Source organism: Entelurus aequoreus, linkage group LG08 (genome assembly GCF_033978785.1).
Source record: "Entelurus aequoreus isolate RoL-2023_Sb linkage group LG08, RoL_Eaeq_v1.1, whole genome shotgun sequence".
Taxonomy (NCBI): Eukaryota; Metazoa; Chordata; class Actinopteri; order Syngnathiformes; family Syngnathidae; genus Entelurus; species Entelurus aequoreus.
This window is the reverse complement of record NC_084738.1, coordinates 75617533-75636964: the sequence shown is the minus strand read 5'-3', so window position 1 is coordinate 75636964 and position 19432 is coordinate 75617533. Positions and strand designations below refer to the sequence as shown.

The window sequence follows — 19432 nt, the reverse complement described above, 5'->3', positions numbered from 1 at the left end:
TGGTATAAAGAACAAGTGATTACATTTTGGGGGTGATCCGGATCCTTGTCTGGATTCAGGACTGGTTTTGGGGCCTGGCAGATGTCTGTGCTCTCTGAATGCTTGTTATTTATCATTTCAGCTCATTGCTGTTGCACTCAATCGTAGAATAGAAATGTACTTTTGCTGGTTTGTGTGTGTGTGTGTGTGTGTGTGTGTGTGTGTGTGTGTGTGTGTGTGTGTGTGTGTGTGTGTGTGTGTGTGTGTGTGTGTGTGTGTGTGTGTGTGTGTGTGTGTGTGTGTGTGTGTGTGTGTTCTTGTATTTCTTCCTTTCTTGAGATAAAGTACCTTCTATATGAGGACCGGTGAACAAGTTAGTACATAAATCATGGTCCCAATACGAAAAACTATTGCATCTAATAGAGAATGTCTCATTTGCACCCCTGGTGGTGAAATCTATCAAAATTAAGCTGGTCCCAAAAAGGAGGGATTTTTCAAATTGACTGTGTGTCAGTTTTAAAAGTGCTCCCCCTCTGGTCAACATATGAAATAACAAGTAACAAGTGTGTGTAAAAATTTGCTGAGTAAGATTCCGATTATTATTATAATGTTGCCCAAATGTTAAAGTTTTCTTATAAAATAGTGACTTTTGTTGAGTAAAATTTCGACTATTTTCATAAAATTGCCAACATTTTCAGTTTTTCTTGTAAAATTGCGACTGTTAAGGAATGTCAACTTTTACCATAATAATTGCACAAATGTTCAGTATTTCTTGTGAAATTTTGACCTTTTTCTTGTGAAATTCCAACTCATTTTTCACAACAAACTTTTTTTAATATTTGCATAGTATGTATATATTATTAATGTTGTAAATACACATCTTTATGTATCTAGAGAGGGTGGTCCTAAAGAGGGAGGCATTTTTCAGAGGTCTCAAGAAGGCCAAAAATACAAGCAAGTGTGTGTGTGTGTGTGTGTTCTTGTATTTCTACCCTTCTTGAGACATCAACAAGGAAAAGTAGCTTCCATATGAGGAACAACTACAAACAAAAAATTAAAAAATATTAACTAAAAGCTTACCTTTATTATATTTGCATAGTTTGTACACTGCAAAAACTGAAATCTAAGTAAGATTAAATATCTCAAATAAGGGTGATACTTGCTTATTTTCTGTCTGATAAGATAATTATTCTCACTAAGCAGATTTTATGTTAGAGTGTTTTACTTGTTTTAAGGGTTTTGGTCATAAATGATCTCAGTAAGATATTACAGCTTTTTGCTGAAATTGTATGACCTATATTGAGTAAAACATGCTTGAAACTATTTTTGTCCAAATGTCCAAAACACACCCAGCAATGGTGCACAGGAAGGCGGGGAAGAAGAGGGGAAAAGGCGGCCAAAATGGTCAAAAGTCCCAATTTTGTCCAAAATACCTCCCAGGGTTCCAGTCTCACAAGTCCCGCCGCCGGCCGCACAAGTCCCGGGATGCTTAAATTGTCCAAAACGCACCCAGCAAAGTCCCACGGGAAGTGGGGGAGAAAAGTGAGAAAAGTTGTCAAAAGTCCCCAAAAATGTTCAAAATACCTACCCAGGTTCGAGTCCCACAAGTCCCGCCGCCGGCCGCGCAAGTCCCGGGATGCCCAAAATGTCCATAACACACCCAGCCGAGTCCCACGGGGAGGGGGGATAAAAGGTCGTAGAGACATGAAACAAAAACCTCTATGTAGGTCTGACTTAGACCTACATTTCATAATTTGACATCCTCGGGCAAAAACCAACAGGAAGTTGGCAATTTCCCCTTCAAGACAAAAATGTACTAAAAACACTAATTTTTGCCTCTTTGAGCTGTAATTTGACCCCCTTAAAATACTTCAAAACTCACCAAACTTTTCACACACATCAGGACTGGTGGAAATTGCGATCTAATAAAAAAAACGAACCCCAAAACTAAAAATTGCGCTCTAGCGCAATTTTTGAATAAAACAGAGACAAAACTGCTCCTCAGAGGAAAACACAGACAAAACTGCTTGTAACTTCCGGTAGGAACGTCTTACAGACATGAAACAAAAACCTCCATGTAGGTCTCACTTAGACTTACATTTCATAGATTGACATCCTTCAGCAAAAATCAACAGGACGTTTGCAATCTCCCCTTCAAAACTACATTTTTGTAAAAAAACGGTCACCAAACATCAAACATTATATCCTCTGAGCGCGTTTGTCATTTCGGCTTCAAACTACTACAGGAGAGAGATTGAACCCTTCTGATTGAAGGATACTCAAAGAGTTTGGATAAGTGCTACGGTTTTGATTTTACGAGCCTTCAACGAACCACTGTGCCGCAGCACCTACGAAAAAAACTCAGACACAACTTCCTCTAACTCCCAGTACGAATATCGTAGAGACATGAAACAAAAACCTCTATGTAGGTCTGACTTAGAGCTAGATTTCATACACTGACCACTTAGGACTGGCACCTGCCAAATATGCGGGCCCGACCAACGCTGCTTGCAGCTTTAATTTTCCTTGTTTTGGAAAGTCTTGACAAGCCAAATTTTCTTGTTCTATTGGCAGATAATTTTGCTTAGTTCAAATAAAATACCCCTAATTTTTGTATTTTTTTTTCTTGTTTTTGACTTTTTGCAGTGTATATATTATTAATGCTGTAAATACAAATCTGTATATATCTAGAAAGGGTGGTCCTAAAGAGGTAAGCATTTGTCAGAGGTCTCAAGAAGGTACGTACTACAAGAACGTGTGTGAGTCGATCTATAACGCGACTCTTCATTCACGTGCTCAAATATCTTCGCAAGCGGACCGACTGGACCAGACAAAAGGTTATTTTGGAGAAGTTAATCTGCTCATTATCTCAGCCTCGACTCAACCTATTGAGCAGCTGGCGTGTTTATGATTTGATCGAGCACATTTGACACCGACAAAGACGCTCCGACTGCATGTCCGTGTAGTTGGCATGGGTTGATGAGGACGGAAATAAAGAGGAATTAGAGCACAATAGATGGTCGTAAGACCATTGATCACCGACCATCTGGGGTCGCATTTAATATGCAAAATAGTGTTTCCATTGTGTGGTATGGATCAATTTTAGGCGGTAATGATCATTATAATAATGATAATAACCATATGTACATTTCAGCATTAATGGTGCCTTCACAGATGTGTAAGTTACCCATGCCTTGGGCACTAATACACCCCCATACCATCACACATGCTGCCTTTTACACTTTGCGCCTGGTTCTTTTCCTCTTTGTTCCGGAGGACACGACGTCCAAAGTTTCCAAAAAACAATTTGAAATGTGGACTCGTCAGACCCCAGAACACTTTTCCACTTTGCATCAGTCCATCTTAGATGAGCTCGGGCCCAGCGAAGCTGTCAGCGTTGCTGGGTGTTGTTGATAAATGGCTTTCGCTTTGCATAGTAGAGTTTTAACTTGCCCTTACAGATGTAGCGACCGACTGTAGTTACATCACAGCTCAATGTGCCATCATTTATGGACACAACATTAGGTACAATGCCGCTAATGGGAGCTAATACAACACCTGTTTACCAAATATATGCCTTTAGAAATAACACATTTACATATCATGTATTATGGATGTACAAAACCCAAAACCAGTGAAGTTGGTACGTCGTGTAAATGGTAAATAAAAACAGAATACAATGATTTGCAAATCCTTTTCAACTTATATTCAATTGAATACACTGCATCAGTCTATCTTCGATGAGCTCGGGCCCAGCGAAGCCGGCGGCGTTGACGGGTGTTGTTGATAAATGGCTTTGGCTTCGCATAGTAGAGTTTTAACTTGCACTTACAGATGTAGCGGCCAACTGTAGTTACCGACAGTGGTTTTCTGAAGTGTTCCTGAGCCCATGTGGTGATATCCTTTACACACCGATGTGGCTTTTTGATGCAGTGCCGCCTGAGGGATCCAAGGTCCATAATATCATGGCTTACGTGCAGTGATTTCTCCAGATTCTCTGAACCTTTTGATGATATTACGGAGCGTAGATGGCGAAATTCCTAAATTCCTTGCAATAGCTCATTGAGAAATGTTGTTCCTAAACTGTTGGACAATTTGCTCAGGCATTTGTTGACAAAGTGGTGACCCTCGCCCCGTCCTTGTTTGTGAACGACTGAGCATTTCATGGAAGCTGCTTTTATACCCAATCATGGCACCCACCTGTTCCCAACTAGCCTGTTCACCTGTGGGATGTTACAAATAAGTGTTTGATGAGCATTCCTCAACTTTCTCAGTCTTTTTTGCCTCTTGTGCCAGCTTTTTTTAATTAATTTTTTTAATAACATTTATGTGACGATCGGTCACTTCATTTCTGTTTGTTTTCCTTGTTTTTGTATTTACTTCCCGTCAGTGCTCTTATTTTGTTCTGTTTCCTGTTTGTTCCGCGGAGCGCTGTTTTTTTCCCTCTCCTGCCGCTGATTGGCAGCCGGTCCACACCTGCTGCCAATCAGCATGTTGTATTTATGCTATTTATTTAGATAACACTCTGTTTGGAACGTTTATGCAAGACTGCTTCATTTTCTGTTACATGAGATTAAAACTCATCTTACCTCCTCCTCGCTCTCCTGGTTCTTGCATCTTGGGGTCACAAGAACGGCAGCAATGCGAGTTCCTAAAAGGATCTTCGAGCCAGAATGTTGTGTCCTCGCGAGAACCCCTGTCGGCGATGCACAGCCGACGTTCCAGACCGCACAATTCATCGGGGACTTAAAAGCCAGGTTTGTGCGGTCCCAGCCCACAGCAGGCTCGGACCTTCTCCCTCCTCCTCGACCGCCGGTTCCGGCTCTCCGACCGGCTAGGCCACCGCCGCCTTCGCTCCTCCTGGCTCGGCTGCTGATTCCGGATCTCCGACCGGCGCGGCCACCGCCGCCATCTTCCCCGTCGCCTGCTGTGCCACTTCCTGTGTCGGCGCCTGGACCACCGGTTCCAAAACCGCGTCGCACGCCGGCCGCAGCCCCGCGTCGCACGTCGGTCGCAGCGCCACGACGCCCAACACCGGCTGAACCCCCAACACCTGTTCCTGCTCCAAGGCGGCTTCCAGCAGCTGCACCACGGCTGCTCTTCCTGCCAGCACCCGCTCGCCCTGCAAGTCCGGCGAGGGACGTATCGTTGTGCCTCCTCCTGGCCCCCTTCCGCCCGTCCCGGGTTTTTGAACAGGGGGACACCGACAACCCGGAACTCCTTCGCCCAGTGGTGGACAGTGTCTGGCATCCACCTAGTGGAGGGGGGGCTACTACCGGCAGCGGTGCAGCCGCTGTCATCCCCGCCATCCTCTCTTCCCACGGCGCCGCCACTTTCCCTGTCTCCGGCGGGCCTTCCCACGGCGCCGCCACCTTCATCTTCTCTGGCGCGGAAATCTTCCGCGTCACCGGCGGGACTCTGCACAGTGCCGCCATCTTCATCGTCGGCAGCGGATCCACCGACGACGCTGTCATCATCGTCGCCGCCAGCTGCGCGACCTCCTCCTTGTCGGTCACTAATGTGGCCGTTCCGTGGTCGCCCACCTCGCCAGTTCCAACGGTGTTCAACGTGTTGCCGCCAACTGACTCTCCCTAGCTGGTTGCAGGGACACTTGGCCTGGCGACTCTCCGCCAAGTCCTCCCTCCGCCCTCCCTTAACTTTTGGACTTTTTTTCCGTTCTTGTTTCAGGGAACATCTGGAATCTGTTCCTTGAGGAAGGGATCCTGTGACGATCGGTCACTTCATTTCTGTTTGTTTTCCTTGTTTTTGTATTTACTTCCCGTCAGTGCTCTTATTTTGTTCTGTTTCCTGTTTGTTCCGCGGAGCGCTGTTTTTTTCCCTCGCCTGCCGTTGATTGGCAGCCGGTCGACACCTGCTGCCAATCAACATGTTGTATTTATGCCTTGTCTCGAGCACTCCTCAGTGCTCGATGATCACACTGTATGTTTGGAATTGTTTCATGCAAGACTGCTTTCTCCTCTCTGTTTGAGTAATAAAACTCATCATACCTTCTCTTCGCTCTCCTGGTTCCTGCATCTTGGGGTCACAAAGAACGGCAGCCATGCGAGTTCCTAACAATGTATTTTTTTATTTGATAGGAAAATCATAATACAGGTACTGAGAAACAGACAATTTTTTCCCTCCACCACAAAAAAATATATAAAAAAAACAATAAAATTAAATAAATAAAATAAAATTTTAAAACAATTAATTAAAAAAAAACAAAAAAACAACAACAACAACAACAAAAAAACTCCACTTCCCCCCTGCCCCGTCCTACATTTCAGTCACAGTGGGTGGTACTGCCTTCCTCTTCATCACTAGCAGATAGAAAATCAAACGAACTGACTAAAAAAATCAAAATAAAAAAGATACACAGAAGTGTCAGTGAATAAAAACAAAAAGAGAATTGAGATAAGAATAAGAAAAAAACATGTTTTTTGGACTTAATACTGGCTGCAGTTGTAATATTATTGTGCCGCTGTGTTCCAGGTGGCTGGCCTACCTGCTGCTCCTCATCCTGGACCTGGTCATCTGCCTGCTGGCTTGTCTGGGACTCGCCAAGCAATCTCGCTGGCTCCTCACCACGTGAGTCGGGCACACTCTGTATCGGCCATGTTTGTATCCTTGTCCAGTGCACAGTCCTGGAATCCACCCTCGCACGGCCAAACATTAGCATACAAACTCCTACATTCTTTCATCGTTCCCTCACAACAGCTTGCGACTCGTTTCATCAGCGGCCCCAGATGTTGGCAAACTTAAATTGACTCGAGCGTATGGTGACGCGATTCTCGGTTTTACCCAAATCAAACACCACAACGACGACAACACGGGCTGGTAAAGAGAAGCAATCGGTGCCGTCGTGAAACGCTTCGCTGTTGCTGCGTTTGAGTCAATTAATAAGTGCAAAAGTGGTGCAGACCACCTTATTTAAAGGAGGTTTTTGCGTGTACACCGACTGTCACCATGGAGACACTCATTTCCCTCCACATTTATGGCCTCACATGGTCCAACCTGTGACGTTTCGTCATGTTGTTGACATGCAGTACACACTTTTCTGGGCTATATTGAAGTGAGTTTGAGACCAATGTTTCTTAACCGTAGGGCTCATTGTGAGAAATATCTGTTTCTCAGCTGTGGTCGGTATGGAGCGCAACGGTACTCAGTTGTAATACACTTTTCCACCACTTGTGGCAGTACTGACAGTATCAAACAAACAGAAGAAGTCTGGAGCTAAAGTCACAAAGTAAAGTTTCTTTAGCGCAAAAATTATGAATAAAGTGGTGACAATGTTTTTTCGTTTGTACTTAAATTTTATTGACAGTTTATTTAAGAATTATATATATTTTTTAATTATGTTTTATTTTGTATTAATTTTAGCCCTGCATTATTGCATACGATCAGCTTTGCACATGTTTTAATAAACGCAAACCTTTAGTAGATCAGGCCCTGTGTCTGATGTTTATTATTTTATTTTTAGTATAAATTGTCATTTTCCATTCATATTTATTTGATAGGAAAATCATAATACAGGTACTGAGAAACAGACACCTTTTTCCCTCCCCCAAAAAATATTTTATACAAAAAAATAGAAATTAAAAAATTTATAAATACAAAAAAATATATATATCAATAATAAACTTCACTCCCATAATGCACCACCTTTGCTGGGCTAAATTGAAGTGAGATTGACACCAATTTTTCTGTGACAAATATCTGTTTTTGAGCGCAACGGTACTCAGTTGTAATACACTTTTCCACCACTTGTGGCAGTAATGATAGTATCAAACAAACAGAAGAAGTCTGGAGCTAAAGTCACAAAGTAAAGTTTCTTTAGCGCAAAAATTATGAATAAAGTGGTGAAACTGTTTTTTCGTTTGTACTTAAATTTTATTGACAGTTTATTTAAGAATTATGTATATTTTTATAATTGTTTTTATTTTGTATTAATTTTAGCCCTGCATTATTGCATACGATCAGCTTTGCACATGTTTTAATACACGCAAACCTTTAGTAGATAAGGCCCTCTGTCTAGTGTTTATTATTTTACTTTTAGTATACATCGTCCTTTTCCATTCATATTTATTTGATAGGAAAATCATAATACAGGTACTGAGAAACAGACCCCCCCCCCCCCAAAAAAAAAAAATTATACACAAAAATATATTTTTTTAAATTAATAAATACAAAAAAAATTATGATAATAATAATAAACTTCGCCCACAATGCTCCACCTTTTCGGGGCTGTATTAAAGTGAGATTGAGACCAATTTTCTTAACCATTGTGAGAAATATCTGTTTCTCAGCTGTGGTCGGTATGGAGCGCAACGGTACTCAGTTGTAATACACTTTTCCACCACTTGTGGCAGTAATGATAGTATCAAACAAACAGAAGAAGTCTGGAGCTAAAGTCACAAAGTAAAGTTTCTTTAGCGCAAAAATTATGAATAAAGTGGTGAAACTGTTTTTTCGTTTGTACTTAAATTATATTTAAGAATTATGTATATATTTTTATTATTTTTATTTTGTATTAATTTTAGCCCTGCATTATTGCATACGATCAGCTTTGCACATGTTTTAATACACGCAAACCTTTAGTAGATCGGGCCCTGTGTCTATTGTTTATTATTTTATTTTTAGTATAAATCGTCCTTTTCCATTCATATTTATTTGATAGGAAAATTATAATACAGGCACTGAGAAATAGACACCTTCCCCCCCCCCCCCATAAAAAATAAAAAATACAAAATTAATAAATACCAAAAAATGTATAATCATAATAATAAACTCCGCCCACCATAGGCCCATTGTAAGAAATATCTATTGTTCAGCTGTGGTCGGTACAGAGCGCAACGGTACTCAGTTGTAATACACTTTTCCACCACTTGTGGCAGTAATGACAGTATCAAACAAACAGAAGAAGTCTGGAGCTAAAGTCAAAGTAAAGTTTCTTTAGCGCAAAAAAATATGACTAAAGTGGTAAAGCTGTTTTTTCATTTGCACTAAATTTTTATTGACAGTTTATTTAAGAATTATAATATATTTTTTTAATTATTTAGTTATAATGTATTAATTTTAGCCCTGCATTATTGCATAAGATCATCTTTGCACATGTTTTCATACACGCAAACTTTGAGTAGATCGGGTCCTTGTGTCTATTGTTTATTAATTTACTTTTAGTATAAATCGTCCTTTCCCATAAGCTGAGCCCTTCTGTAAGAATAAATTTAAAAAGTTGGTGTTCAAACTTTTTTACAGCGAAGGCTGCATACAGAAAAGTCGAAGGCTGCACTTTGTACTTTTTTGTACATTCAAGATCCTCATTAATTAGTTTCTTGTATTATTTCCTGTCCAGCTTCTTTTTTTTTTCTCCTTAATGTACTACCTGCTGTGGCCACCGGGAGGGCCACCCTTTTTAAATTGAGTTGAGTTGAGTTGAGTTTGACTTTATTTCGAACATGCAAGTTTTGGCCTCAAAAGCGGAACTTCCATTCCATCCCCCTGTCGCCCTCAATCGCTCACTGCTCGGCCCGCTCGCCACAACAACATGCCACCCCGCTTCAACCCGCATCCAGCCCCGAGCCCCTCTTTTGTCAAGAATGTCTGATGTTCTTTTCCAGTAGAGTGGAAGTTGACGCGGGAGCAAATGACTACGGCAACACGCTCTGCGTTGTCATGACAACCTCTTTTTTGTTGACCCAGCTCTTGTATCATGGGATTATGCAGGTGTACCTAATGTTGTGTCATTTGGCATGAAGAGGATGATCTAATAATCTCCACGTTGATCCTAAGCCAGAGCGACTTGACCTCATCCTTTTTTTTTTGCTTGAACGTGCTTTGCTACATCGCCAGTTCACACACGATTTGCTGGCCCTTTTTTTTTTTTGTGGCTGAGCGAGCGTGGAGAAGCCCGCACCAAAGCGTGTTTGACATGTAAACAAACGAGACCTTGGTGTGTCTTTTTTACAGATTCTTGTTCCCTTCTTAAAAAAAACCCCATTTAACCCATGTACTTTTAAATTCACTGCTTTATTTAAAAGTCTTACAAAGTGTCAAATATTAGAGATATTTTTGCACAAAATTTAAATATCCATATTAGCTGTCAAGAGGTAAACAACATATTTTTCTGACCGTAAGGCGCACTTAAAATCTTTTTTTTTCGAACCATAAGGCGCACTTAAAATCCTTTCATTTTCTCAAAAATCAAGAGTGCGCCTTATGTACGGAACATTTTTGGTTGTGCTTACCGACCTCAAAGCAATTTTATTTGGTAAATGGTGTAATGATAAGTGTGAGCAGTAGATGGCAGTCACACATAAGAGATACGTGTGGACTGCAGGCTGACGCCTGTTCAATAAATGACGCCGGCACGCAACACCAAAACGTTGAAGTTCCATTGAGAATATAGAACATTACACACGGCGCAATTTTTTTTGGTGGCTGAGCATGTTTGACATGTAAACAAACAAGACTTTGGTGTTTCGTTTTTTTACAGGGCTGGACCTTGGACTACATTCTTGTTACCTTCTTCAAAAAAAACCTGAACCCATGTACTTTTAAATTCACTACTTTATTTAAAAGTCTTACAAAGTGTCAAATATCAGAGATATTTTTGCACAAAATTTAAATATCCATATTAGCTGCCAAGAGGTCAACACCATATTTTTCAGACCATAAAGCGCATTTAAAATCTTTTTTTGGACCATAAGGCACACTTAAAATCCTTTCATCTTCTCAAAAATCAAGAGTGTGCCTTATGTACGGAAATTTTTTGGTTGTGCTTACCGACCTCAAAGCAATTTTGTTTGGTAAATGGTGTAATGATAAGTGTGAGCAGTAGATGGCAGTCACACATAAGAGATACGTTTGGACTGCAGGCTGACGCCTGTTCATTAAATGGCGCTGGCACGCAACACCAAAACGTTGAAGTTTAATTGAGAATATAGAACATTACACACGGCGCAATTTTTTTTTTTTGTGGCTGAGCATGTTTGACATGTAAACAAACGAGACCTTGGCGTTTGGTTTTTTACAGGGCTGGACCTTGGACTACATTCTTGTTACCTTCCTCTTCTTCAAAAAATGCACTACTTTATTTAAAAGTCTTAAAAAGTGTCAAATATTTGAGATATTTTTGCAGAAAATTAAAATATCCGTATTAGCTGCCAAGAGGTCAACACCATATTTTTCAGACCATAAGGCGCACTTAGAATATTTTTTTTTTCGGACCATAAGGCGCACTTAAAATCCTTTCATCTTCTCAAAACTTGACAGTGCGCCTTATGTACAGAACAATTTTGGTTGTGCTTGCCGACCTTAAAGCAATTTTATTTGGTAGATGGTGTAATGATAAGTGTGAGCAGTAGATGGCAGTCACACATAAGAGATACGTGTGGCCTGCAGGCATGGAAATTTTGGAATTTTTTTGAAAATGCTAAAAAATGAGAATGTTCTGAATGAATGGTTGGTGCTGGAATTTTTCAAATCAGTCGAGAAATGTTGAAGTAGTAACACTTTAATTTGAGAAATAGTATGAAGGAATTCCTGGAATTTCGAGAAAACCGGGAATTTTTCCGGTTCAAAAATACAACTTTGTTTTTTTGTCCTGATTAAGAGAAATGTTTTCACGGTTGAAGTGGTTGAAAAATGTGGAAGGAGTAGTCGGCAGAAAAAATTGGCAAAAAAGGGTTTGAAAAAACAGAAATTGTGGGAAATCCTGGAATTTTTTAAAACTTGGGAAACATTTTTTTTGAATGTCCAGGATGAGTGGAATATGTTGAAGGTGGAATAGCTTGAATCGGTGGGAAAATGTGGGAGTTGTGGAACTTTGAAAAATGTCCCATTAATTTCAATGGGAAATTCATGGAAATTTGGGAATTCCGGGAAAAGCTGTAATTTTTAGGGAAAATGCTAAAAAATGACAATGTTCTGAATGAATGGTTGGTGTTGGAATTGTTTCAAATCAGTCGAGAAATGTTGAAGTAGTAACACTTTAATTTGAGAAATAGGATGAAGGAATTCCTGAATTTCGAGAAAACCGGGAATTTTTCCAGTTAAAAAAATCAACTTAGTTTTTTGTCCTGATTAAGAGAAATGTTTTCACGGTTGAAGTGGGTTGAAAATGTGGAAGGAGTAGTCGGCAGAAAAAATTGGCAAAAAAGGGTTTGAAAAAACAGAAATTGTGGGAAATCCTGGAATTTTTTAAAACTTGGGAAACATTTTTTTTGAATGTCCAGGATGAGTGGAATATGTTGAAGGTGGAATAGCTTGAATCGGTGGGAAAATGTGGGAGTTGTGGAACTTTGAAAAATGTCCCATTAATTTCAATGGGAAATTCATGGAAATTTGGGAATTCCGGGAAAAGCTGTAATTTTTAGGGAAAATGCTAAAAAATTACAATGTTCTGAATGAATGGTTGGTGTTGGAATTGTTTCAAATCAGTCGAGAAATGTTGAAGTAGTAACACTTAATTTGAGAAATAGGATGAAGGAATTCCTGGAATTTCGAGAAAACCGGGAATTTTTTCAGTTAAAAAAAACAACTTTGTTTTTTGTGCTGATTAAGAGAAATGTTTTCACGGTTGAAGTGGGTTGAAAAATGTGGAAGGTGTAGTCGCAGAAAAAAATGTTCAAAAAAGGGTTGAAAAAACAGGAATTGTGGGAAATCCTGGAATTTTTTAAAACTTGGAAAAAAAATTATTTGAATGTCCAGGATGAGTGGAATATGTTGAAGGTGGAATAGCTTGAATTGGTGGGAAAATGTGGGAGTTGTGAAAATGTCCCATTCATTTCAATGGGAAATTCATGGAAATTTGGGAATTCCGGGAAAAGCTGTAATTTTTAGGGAAAATGCTAAAAAATTAGAATGTTCTGAATGAATGGTTGGTGCTGGAATTTTTCAAATCAGTCGAGAAATGTTGAAGTAGTAACACTTTCATTTGAGAAATAGTATTAAGGAATTCCTGGAATTTCGAGAAAACCGGGGAATTTTTCCAGTTCAAAAAAACAACTTTATTTTTTGTGCTGATTAAGAGGAATGTTTTCACGGTTGAAATGGGTTGAAAAATGTTGAAGACAGAAAAAATGGTCAAAAAAAAGGGTATGAAAAAACATGAATTGTGGGAAATCCTGAAATTTTTTGGAACTTGGAAAAAAGATAGTTTGAATGTCCAGGATGAGTGGAATATGTTGAAGGTGGAATAGCTTGAATCGGTGGGGAAAATGTGGGAGTTGTGGAACTTTGAAAAATGGCCCATTCATTTCAATGGGAATTTCATGGAAATTTGGGAATTCCGGGAATTTTTTTGAAAATGCTAAAACAATGAAAATGTTCTGAATGAATCGTTGGTGTTAGAATTTTTCAAATCAGTCGAGAAATGTTGAAGTAGTAACACTTTAATTTGAGAAATAGTATTAAGGAATTCCTGGAATTTCGAGAAAACCGGAAATTTTTCAAGTTCAAAAAAACAACTTTATTTTTTGTGCTGATTAAGAGGAATGTTTTCGCGGTTGAAGTGGGTTGAAAAATGTTGAAGACAGAAAAAATGGTCAAAAAAAAGGGTATGAAAAAACATGAATTGTGGGAAATCCTGGAATTTTTTGGAACTTGGAAAAAAGATAGTTTGAATGTCCAGGATGTGTGGAATATGTTGAAGGTGGAATAGCTTGAATCGGAGGGGAACATGTGGGAGTTGTGGAACTTTGAAAAATGGCCCATTCATTTCAATGGGAATTTCATGGAAATTTGGGAATTCCGGGAATTTTTTAGAAAATGCTAAAACAATGAAAATGTTCTGAATGAATCGTTGGTGTTAGAAGTTTTCAAATCAGTCGAGAAATGTTGAAGTAGTAACACTTTAATTTGAGAAATAGTATTAAGGAATTCCTGGAATTTCGAGAAAACCGGGAATTTTTCCAGTTAAAAAAAACAACTTTATTTTTTGTGCTGATTAAGAGGAATGTTTTCACGGTTGAAGTAGGTTGAAAAATGTTGAAGACAGAAAAAATGGTAAAAAAAAAAAGGGTATGAAAAAACATGAATTGTGGGAAATCCTGGAATTTTTTGGAACTTAGAAAAAAGATAGTTTGAATGTCCAGGATGAGTGGAATATGTTGAAGGTGAAATAGCTTGAATCGGTGGGGAAAATGTGGGAGTTGTGGAACTTTGAAAAATGCCCATTCATTTCAACGGGAATTTCATGGAAATTTGGGAATTCCGGGAATTTTTTTGAAAATGCTAAAACAATGAAAATGTTCTGAATGAATCGTTGGTGTTAGAATTTTTCAAATCAGTCGAGAAATGTTGAAGTAGTAACACTTTAATTTGAGAAATAGTATTAAAGAATTCCTGGAATTTCAAGAAAACCGGGAATTTTTCCAGTTAAAAAAATCAACTTAGTTTTTTGTGCTGATTAAGAGGAATGTTTTCATGGTTGAAGTGGGTTGAAAAATGTTGAAGACAGAAATAATGGTAAAAAAAAAAAGGGTTTGAAAAAACATGAATTGTGGGAAATCCTGGAATTTTTTGGAACTTGGAAAAAAGATAGTTTGAATGTCCAGGATGAGTGGAATATGTTGAAGGTGGAATAGCTTGAATCGGTGGGAAAATGTGGGAGTTGTGGAACTTTGAAAAATGTCCCATTCATTTCAATGGGAATTTCATGGAAATTTGGGAATTCCTGGAAAAGCGGGAATTTTTCCAGTTCAAAAAAACAACTTCGTTTTTTATGCTGATTAGGAGAAATGTTTTCACGGTTGAAGTGGGTTGAAAAATGTGGAAGACAGAAAAAATGGTCAAGAAAGGGTTTAAAAAAACGTGAATTTTGGGAAATCCTGGAATTTTTTGGAACTTGGAAAAAGGATAGTTTGAATGTCCAGGATGAGTGGAATATGTTGAAGGTGGAATAGCTGGAATCGGTGGGAAAATGTGGGAGTTGTGGAACTTTGAAAAATGTCCCATTCATTTCAATGGGAATTTCATGAAAATTTGGGAATTCCTGGAAAAGCGGGAATTTTTCCAGTTAAAAAAAACAACTTCGTTTTTTATGCTGATTAAGAGAAATGTTTTCACGGTTGAAGTGGGTTGAAAAATGTGGAAGACAGAAAAAATGGTCAAGAAAGGGTTTAAAAAAACGTGAATTTTGGGAAATCCTGGAATTTTTTGGAACTTGGAAAATATAGTTTGAATGTCCAGGATGAGTGGAATATGTTGAAGGTGGAATAGCTTGAATCGGTGGAAAAAATGTGGAAATGGTGGAAGTTTGAAAAAATGGCCAATTCATTTTGAATGGGAAAAATGTCCCGGAAAACCTGGAATTCTGGGAAATCTGGGAATTTTTGAATCGAATAGCTTTGGAGCGTCCACACAATTAGCTGTTTGAACTCTAACCTTTGACCCCCTCAGGATGATGCTGTGCGGGGTGCTGACCCTCATCCTCAGCTGGGCGTCGCTCGGAGCCGAACTGGCCGCCGCCGTGGTGAGTTTCCTCCCATTACCCAGCATGCCCTCCTCCCCTGTGCTTGCCATCATTCCCCTGAGCTATGCACGTGCACAACACAAGGACTCGTTTCCACGTGTGGGCAAGAGTTTCCGGCACGGAACGAGCCGGAAGCGACGACAACGAGCGGGGAAAATGGACTCGTTATAACATGAATATGAATATAACACTGGCACGTTAGCATTCATTTCAATGTCATTTCCCTATGGATAATGCACACACAGTTTAGCACATAGACATCTTATAAGTAGACGCAGCATTGGCTGCTGTGGCGCGAGAAATTGGGCCGCCATCTTGAAGTGGTGACGAGGAGCCGGCGAGCAGCCTAAACTGACAGTTGACAGGTAGAAAACAAAGATGGTGTTCAGCGTTTTCCTGCTCAAATGAGTGGACTGTTGAAAATAGGAATCGGGGGATTACTTCTCACAAGTAAGATTTAACATTAACGTACTTGTGGGCGTTGCTTCCTCGCAGTCCCACCTGCACAGGAGCCCAGCGTGCAGCTTTTAACAAGGTTTTAATAATCATATGTTTGAACAAAGTTCTCTCTCCAGCAGGACGCGACTTTTCAGCCACGTCCGTATCCTCTCTCACCTCCTGCTCCCGGCCGCTTACTGTTAAAGACGACAGATGATTAGATCAACACGTACCACCTGTGAAATCTAATCACCTGCCAGCTGTGTCTCGTCGTCAGCACTGCCACACACCCCCCCCCCGTCTGATGGTGCTCTGTCCTCAGCACCATGGACGGAGGCGGTGGCCTTTGCTCCTGCAGGCAGCGCTGGCCACACCTCCCTCCACAGTACTATTGGTTGTATTTTGTGAAAAGAATAGTACCACAGAGTTGAGAGGGAGCAAAGATCTTCAATAGTACTGAAATCCTAGCCGCTAGCAAACAAGAGTATGACCATAATAGAATTGCTTGTCAATTAAATTAATTACATTTAAAAATGTCATACTTGAATAACATAGAGTTGAAATAAATGATGAAGATTGTAAAAGCCAACAGGGGTAAAAGTTAGGACCACAGTCCAGATTGTGTGATCTCGGACGTCTGGTCACTTATAGCATAAAAGAATATTCTATTACGGTTAAGCAAACTATGAATAATAAAACATGTGTCCTTTATCGTAGCTACACGTATGACAAAAAAAAAGCGCGTGAAAATCAGTGGTATTCAGATGAATTAAATGCGCTGACAGTTCATTGCTCCTGCCAAATGAATTGCACTGAGTGGAGCGGATCACCACTCCAAGATGGCGGCCCCGCGTCTCGTCAGCGCCAGTAGGCAGTAGCGCTCCATGCTGCGTACCCTTAGAAGATGTCTATGAGTTTAGCAGGAACATCATGCCGGGTTAGCCTGGTCGCTAATCAAAAGCAAAATGATCCAACTTACAGTAGCTCATTGTTGGATGTGCTTTATATTAAGATGTGTAGCGAAGCCTGTTTTTTGGGGGGGGGGGGGGGTTTTGTGTGTGTGTTCTTTTTTTCTTCCTTTTTTTAATCTTCAGAGAAGTAAGAGGTATATACACTGGGCGAGCTGAGCTAGCTAGACCTGAGGGACAGGTCATTGGAAGAGCTTTATTTTAAGATGTGTAGCGAAGCCTGTTTAAAAAAAAATTTGTATTAAATGTTTTTATCTTTTTTTCTTTCTTCTTTTTTCTTTTCTTTAGAAAATTAAGTGGTATATACACTGGGTGAGCTGAGAGACAGGTCATTAGAAGAGCTTTATTTTAAGATGGGTAGCGAAGCCTTTTTTTTGTTTTGTTGTTGTTTTTTTTCTTCTTTCTTCCTTTTTTTTATCTTTAGAGAAGTAAGTGGTATATACACTGGGCGAGCTGAGGGACAGGTAACTGCAAGAGCTTTATTTTAAGATGTGTAGCGAAGCCTGTTTATTTATTTATTTTTTCTTCCTTTTTGTATCTTTAGAGAAGATATACACTGGACGGGTTGAGCTACCTATAGCTGAGTGACAGAGAATTGGAAGCACTTTATTTTAAGATGTGTAGCGAAGCCCTTTTTTGTTTATTCTATTTTTCTTGTATCTTCAGAGACGTAAGTGGGGTGGCTGAGCTCGCCATAGCTGACTGACAGACAATTGGAATAGCTTTATTTTAAGATGTGTAGTGAAGCTTGTTTTTGTTATATTTTGTTTAATGTATCTTCAGAGAAGTGCGTGTTATACACACTGGGGGGGCTGAGCTAAATATAGCTAACTGACGAATGATTTGAGATGTGTAGCGAAGCCTGTTTTTATTTTATTTTATGCTCAATGAAGTAAGTGGTATATACACTGGGGTGGTTGAGCTAGCTCTAGCTAACTGACAGCTAATTGAAAGAGCTTTGTTTTAGGATGTGTAGCGAAGCCTTCTGTTCTTTTTTTTTCTTTATCCTCGGCGAATAAGTTGTATATACACTGGGTGAGCTAAGCTAGCTAGAGATGACTGACTGATATTTGGAAGTGCTTTATTTTAAGATGTGTAGCAAAGCCTGTTTTTTGTATTTTTGTATTTTTTTTATTTTATTCTCAGAGGTAAGTGGTATATATCCTGGCAGGCTGAGCGAGCTATAGATGACTGACGGATATTAGGAAGAGCTTTATTTTAAGATGTGTAGCGAAGCCTGTTATATATTTTTTCTTCTTTTATTCTCATACAGGTAAATGGTATATACACCGGGTGAACTGAGCTAGCTATAGATGACTGACGGATGTTTGGAAGAGCTTTGTTTTAAGATGTGTAGCGAAGCCTATTTTGGTTTTTTTTTTCTTCTTTATCCTCAGCAAAGTAAGTAGTATATACACTGGGTGAGCTGCAGATATTTGTAAGCACTTTATTTTACGATGTGTAGCAAAGCCTGTTTTTTGTACTCGTTTTTAAATTGTTTTCATAGAAGTAAGTGGTGTACACAATGGGTGAGCTAAGCTAGCCATAGCTGACTAACGGATATTAGGAAGAGCTTTATTTTAAGATGTGTAGCGAAACCTGTTTTTTTTTGTTTTTGTTTTTCTTTTCTGCAGAAGTAAGTGTTTTATACACTGTGGCTACAGCTGACTGACGGCTAATTGGAAGAGCTGTGTTTTAAGATGTGTAGCGAAGCCTGTTTTTATTTTTTTTATTTTTCCTTTATCCTCAGCGAAGTAAGTGGTATATACACCGGGTGAGCTAAGCTAGCTATAGATGACTGACAGATATTTTGAAGCGCTTTATTTTAACATGTGTAGCAAAGCCCGTTGGTATAGCCGTAGCTGACTGACGGCTAATTGGAAGAGCTTTGTTTTAAGATGTGTAGCGAAGCCAGTTTTTTTTCTTTTTTTCTTTTATTCTAATAGAGGTAAGTGGTATATACACTGGGTGAGCTGAGCTAGCTATAGATGACTGACGTCTAATTTGAAGAGCTTTGTTTCAAGATGTGTAGCGAAGCCTTTTTTTTTTTTTATATATATATATATTTTATTTTTTTAAATTTGTTTTATCCTAAGAGAACTAAGTGGTATATACACTGGGTGAGCTGAGCTAACTATAGATGACTGACGTCTAATTTGAAGAGCTTTGTTTCAAGATGTGTAGTGAAGCCTTTTTTTAAATTTTATTTTGTTATATATATATTTTTTTAAATTGTTTTTGTTTTATCCTAAAACAAGTAAGTGGTATATACACTGGCTGAGCTAAGCTAGCTATAGATGACTGACGTCTAATTTGAAGAGCTTTGTTTCAAGATGTGCAGCGAAGCCTTTTTTTTCTTTTTTCTTTTTTTTTATATGTATATTTTATTTTTTTACATTTGTTTTATCCTAAGAGAACTAAGTGGTATATACACTGGGTGAGCTGAGCTAACTATAGATGACTGACGTCTAATTTGAAGAGCTTTGTTTCAAGATGTGTAGCGAAGCCTTTTTTTTCTTTTTTCTTTTTTTTATATATATATTTTATTTTTTAAAATTTGTTTTATCCTAAG

The 19432-nt window shown here is 39.2% G+C and overlaps 1 protein-coding gene across 4 annotated transcripts in view; it reads left to right on the top strand.

Moving 5' to 3' along the window:
- The window catches only part of LOC133656305 (protein tweety homolog 2-like), a 115489-nt gene that overhangs the window by 81866 nt on the left and 14191 nt on the right, over positions 1-19432 (top strand). For all 4 annotated transcript variants that reach the window (XM_062057327.1, XM_062057325.1, XM_062057326.1 and 1 more), the window contains exons 5-6: positions 6472-6567; positions 15382-15454. In XM_062057327.1, the coding sequence (XP_061913311.1) occupies positions 6472-6567; positions 15382-15454 (169 nt within the window). The remainder of the gene's footprint in view (positions 1-6471; positions 6568-15381; positions 15455-19432) is intronic.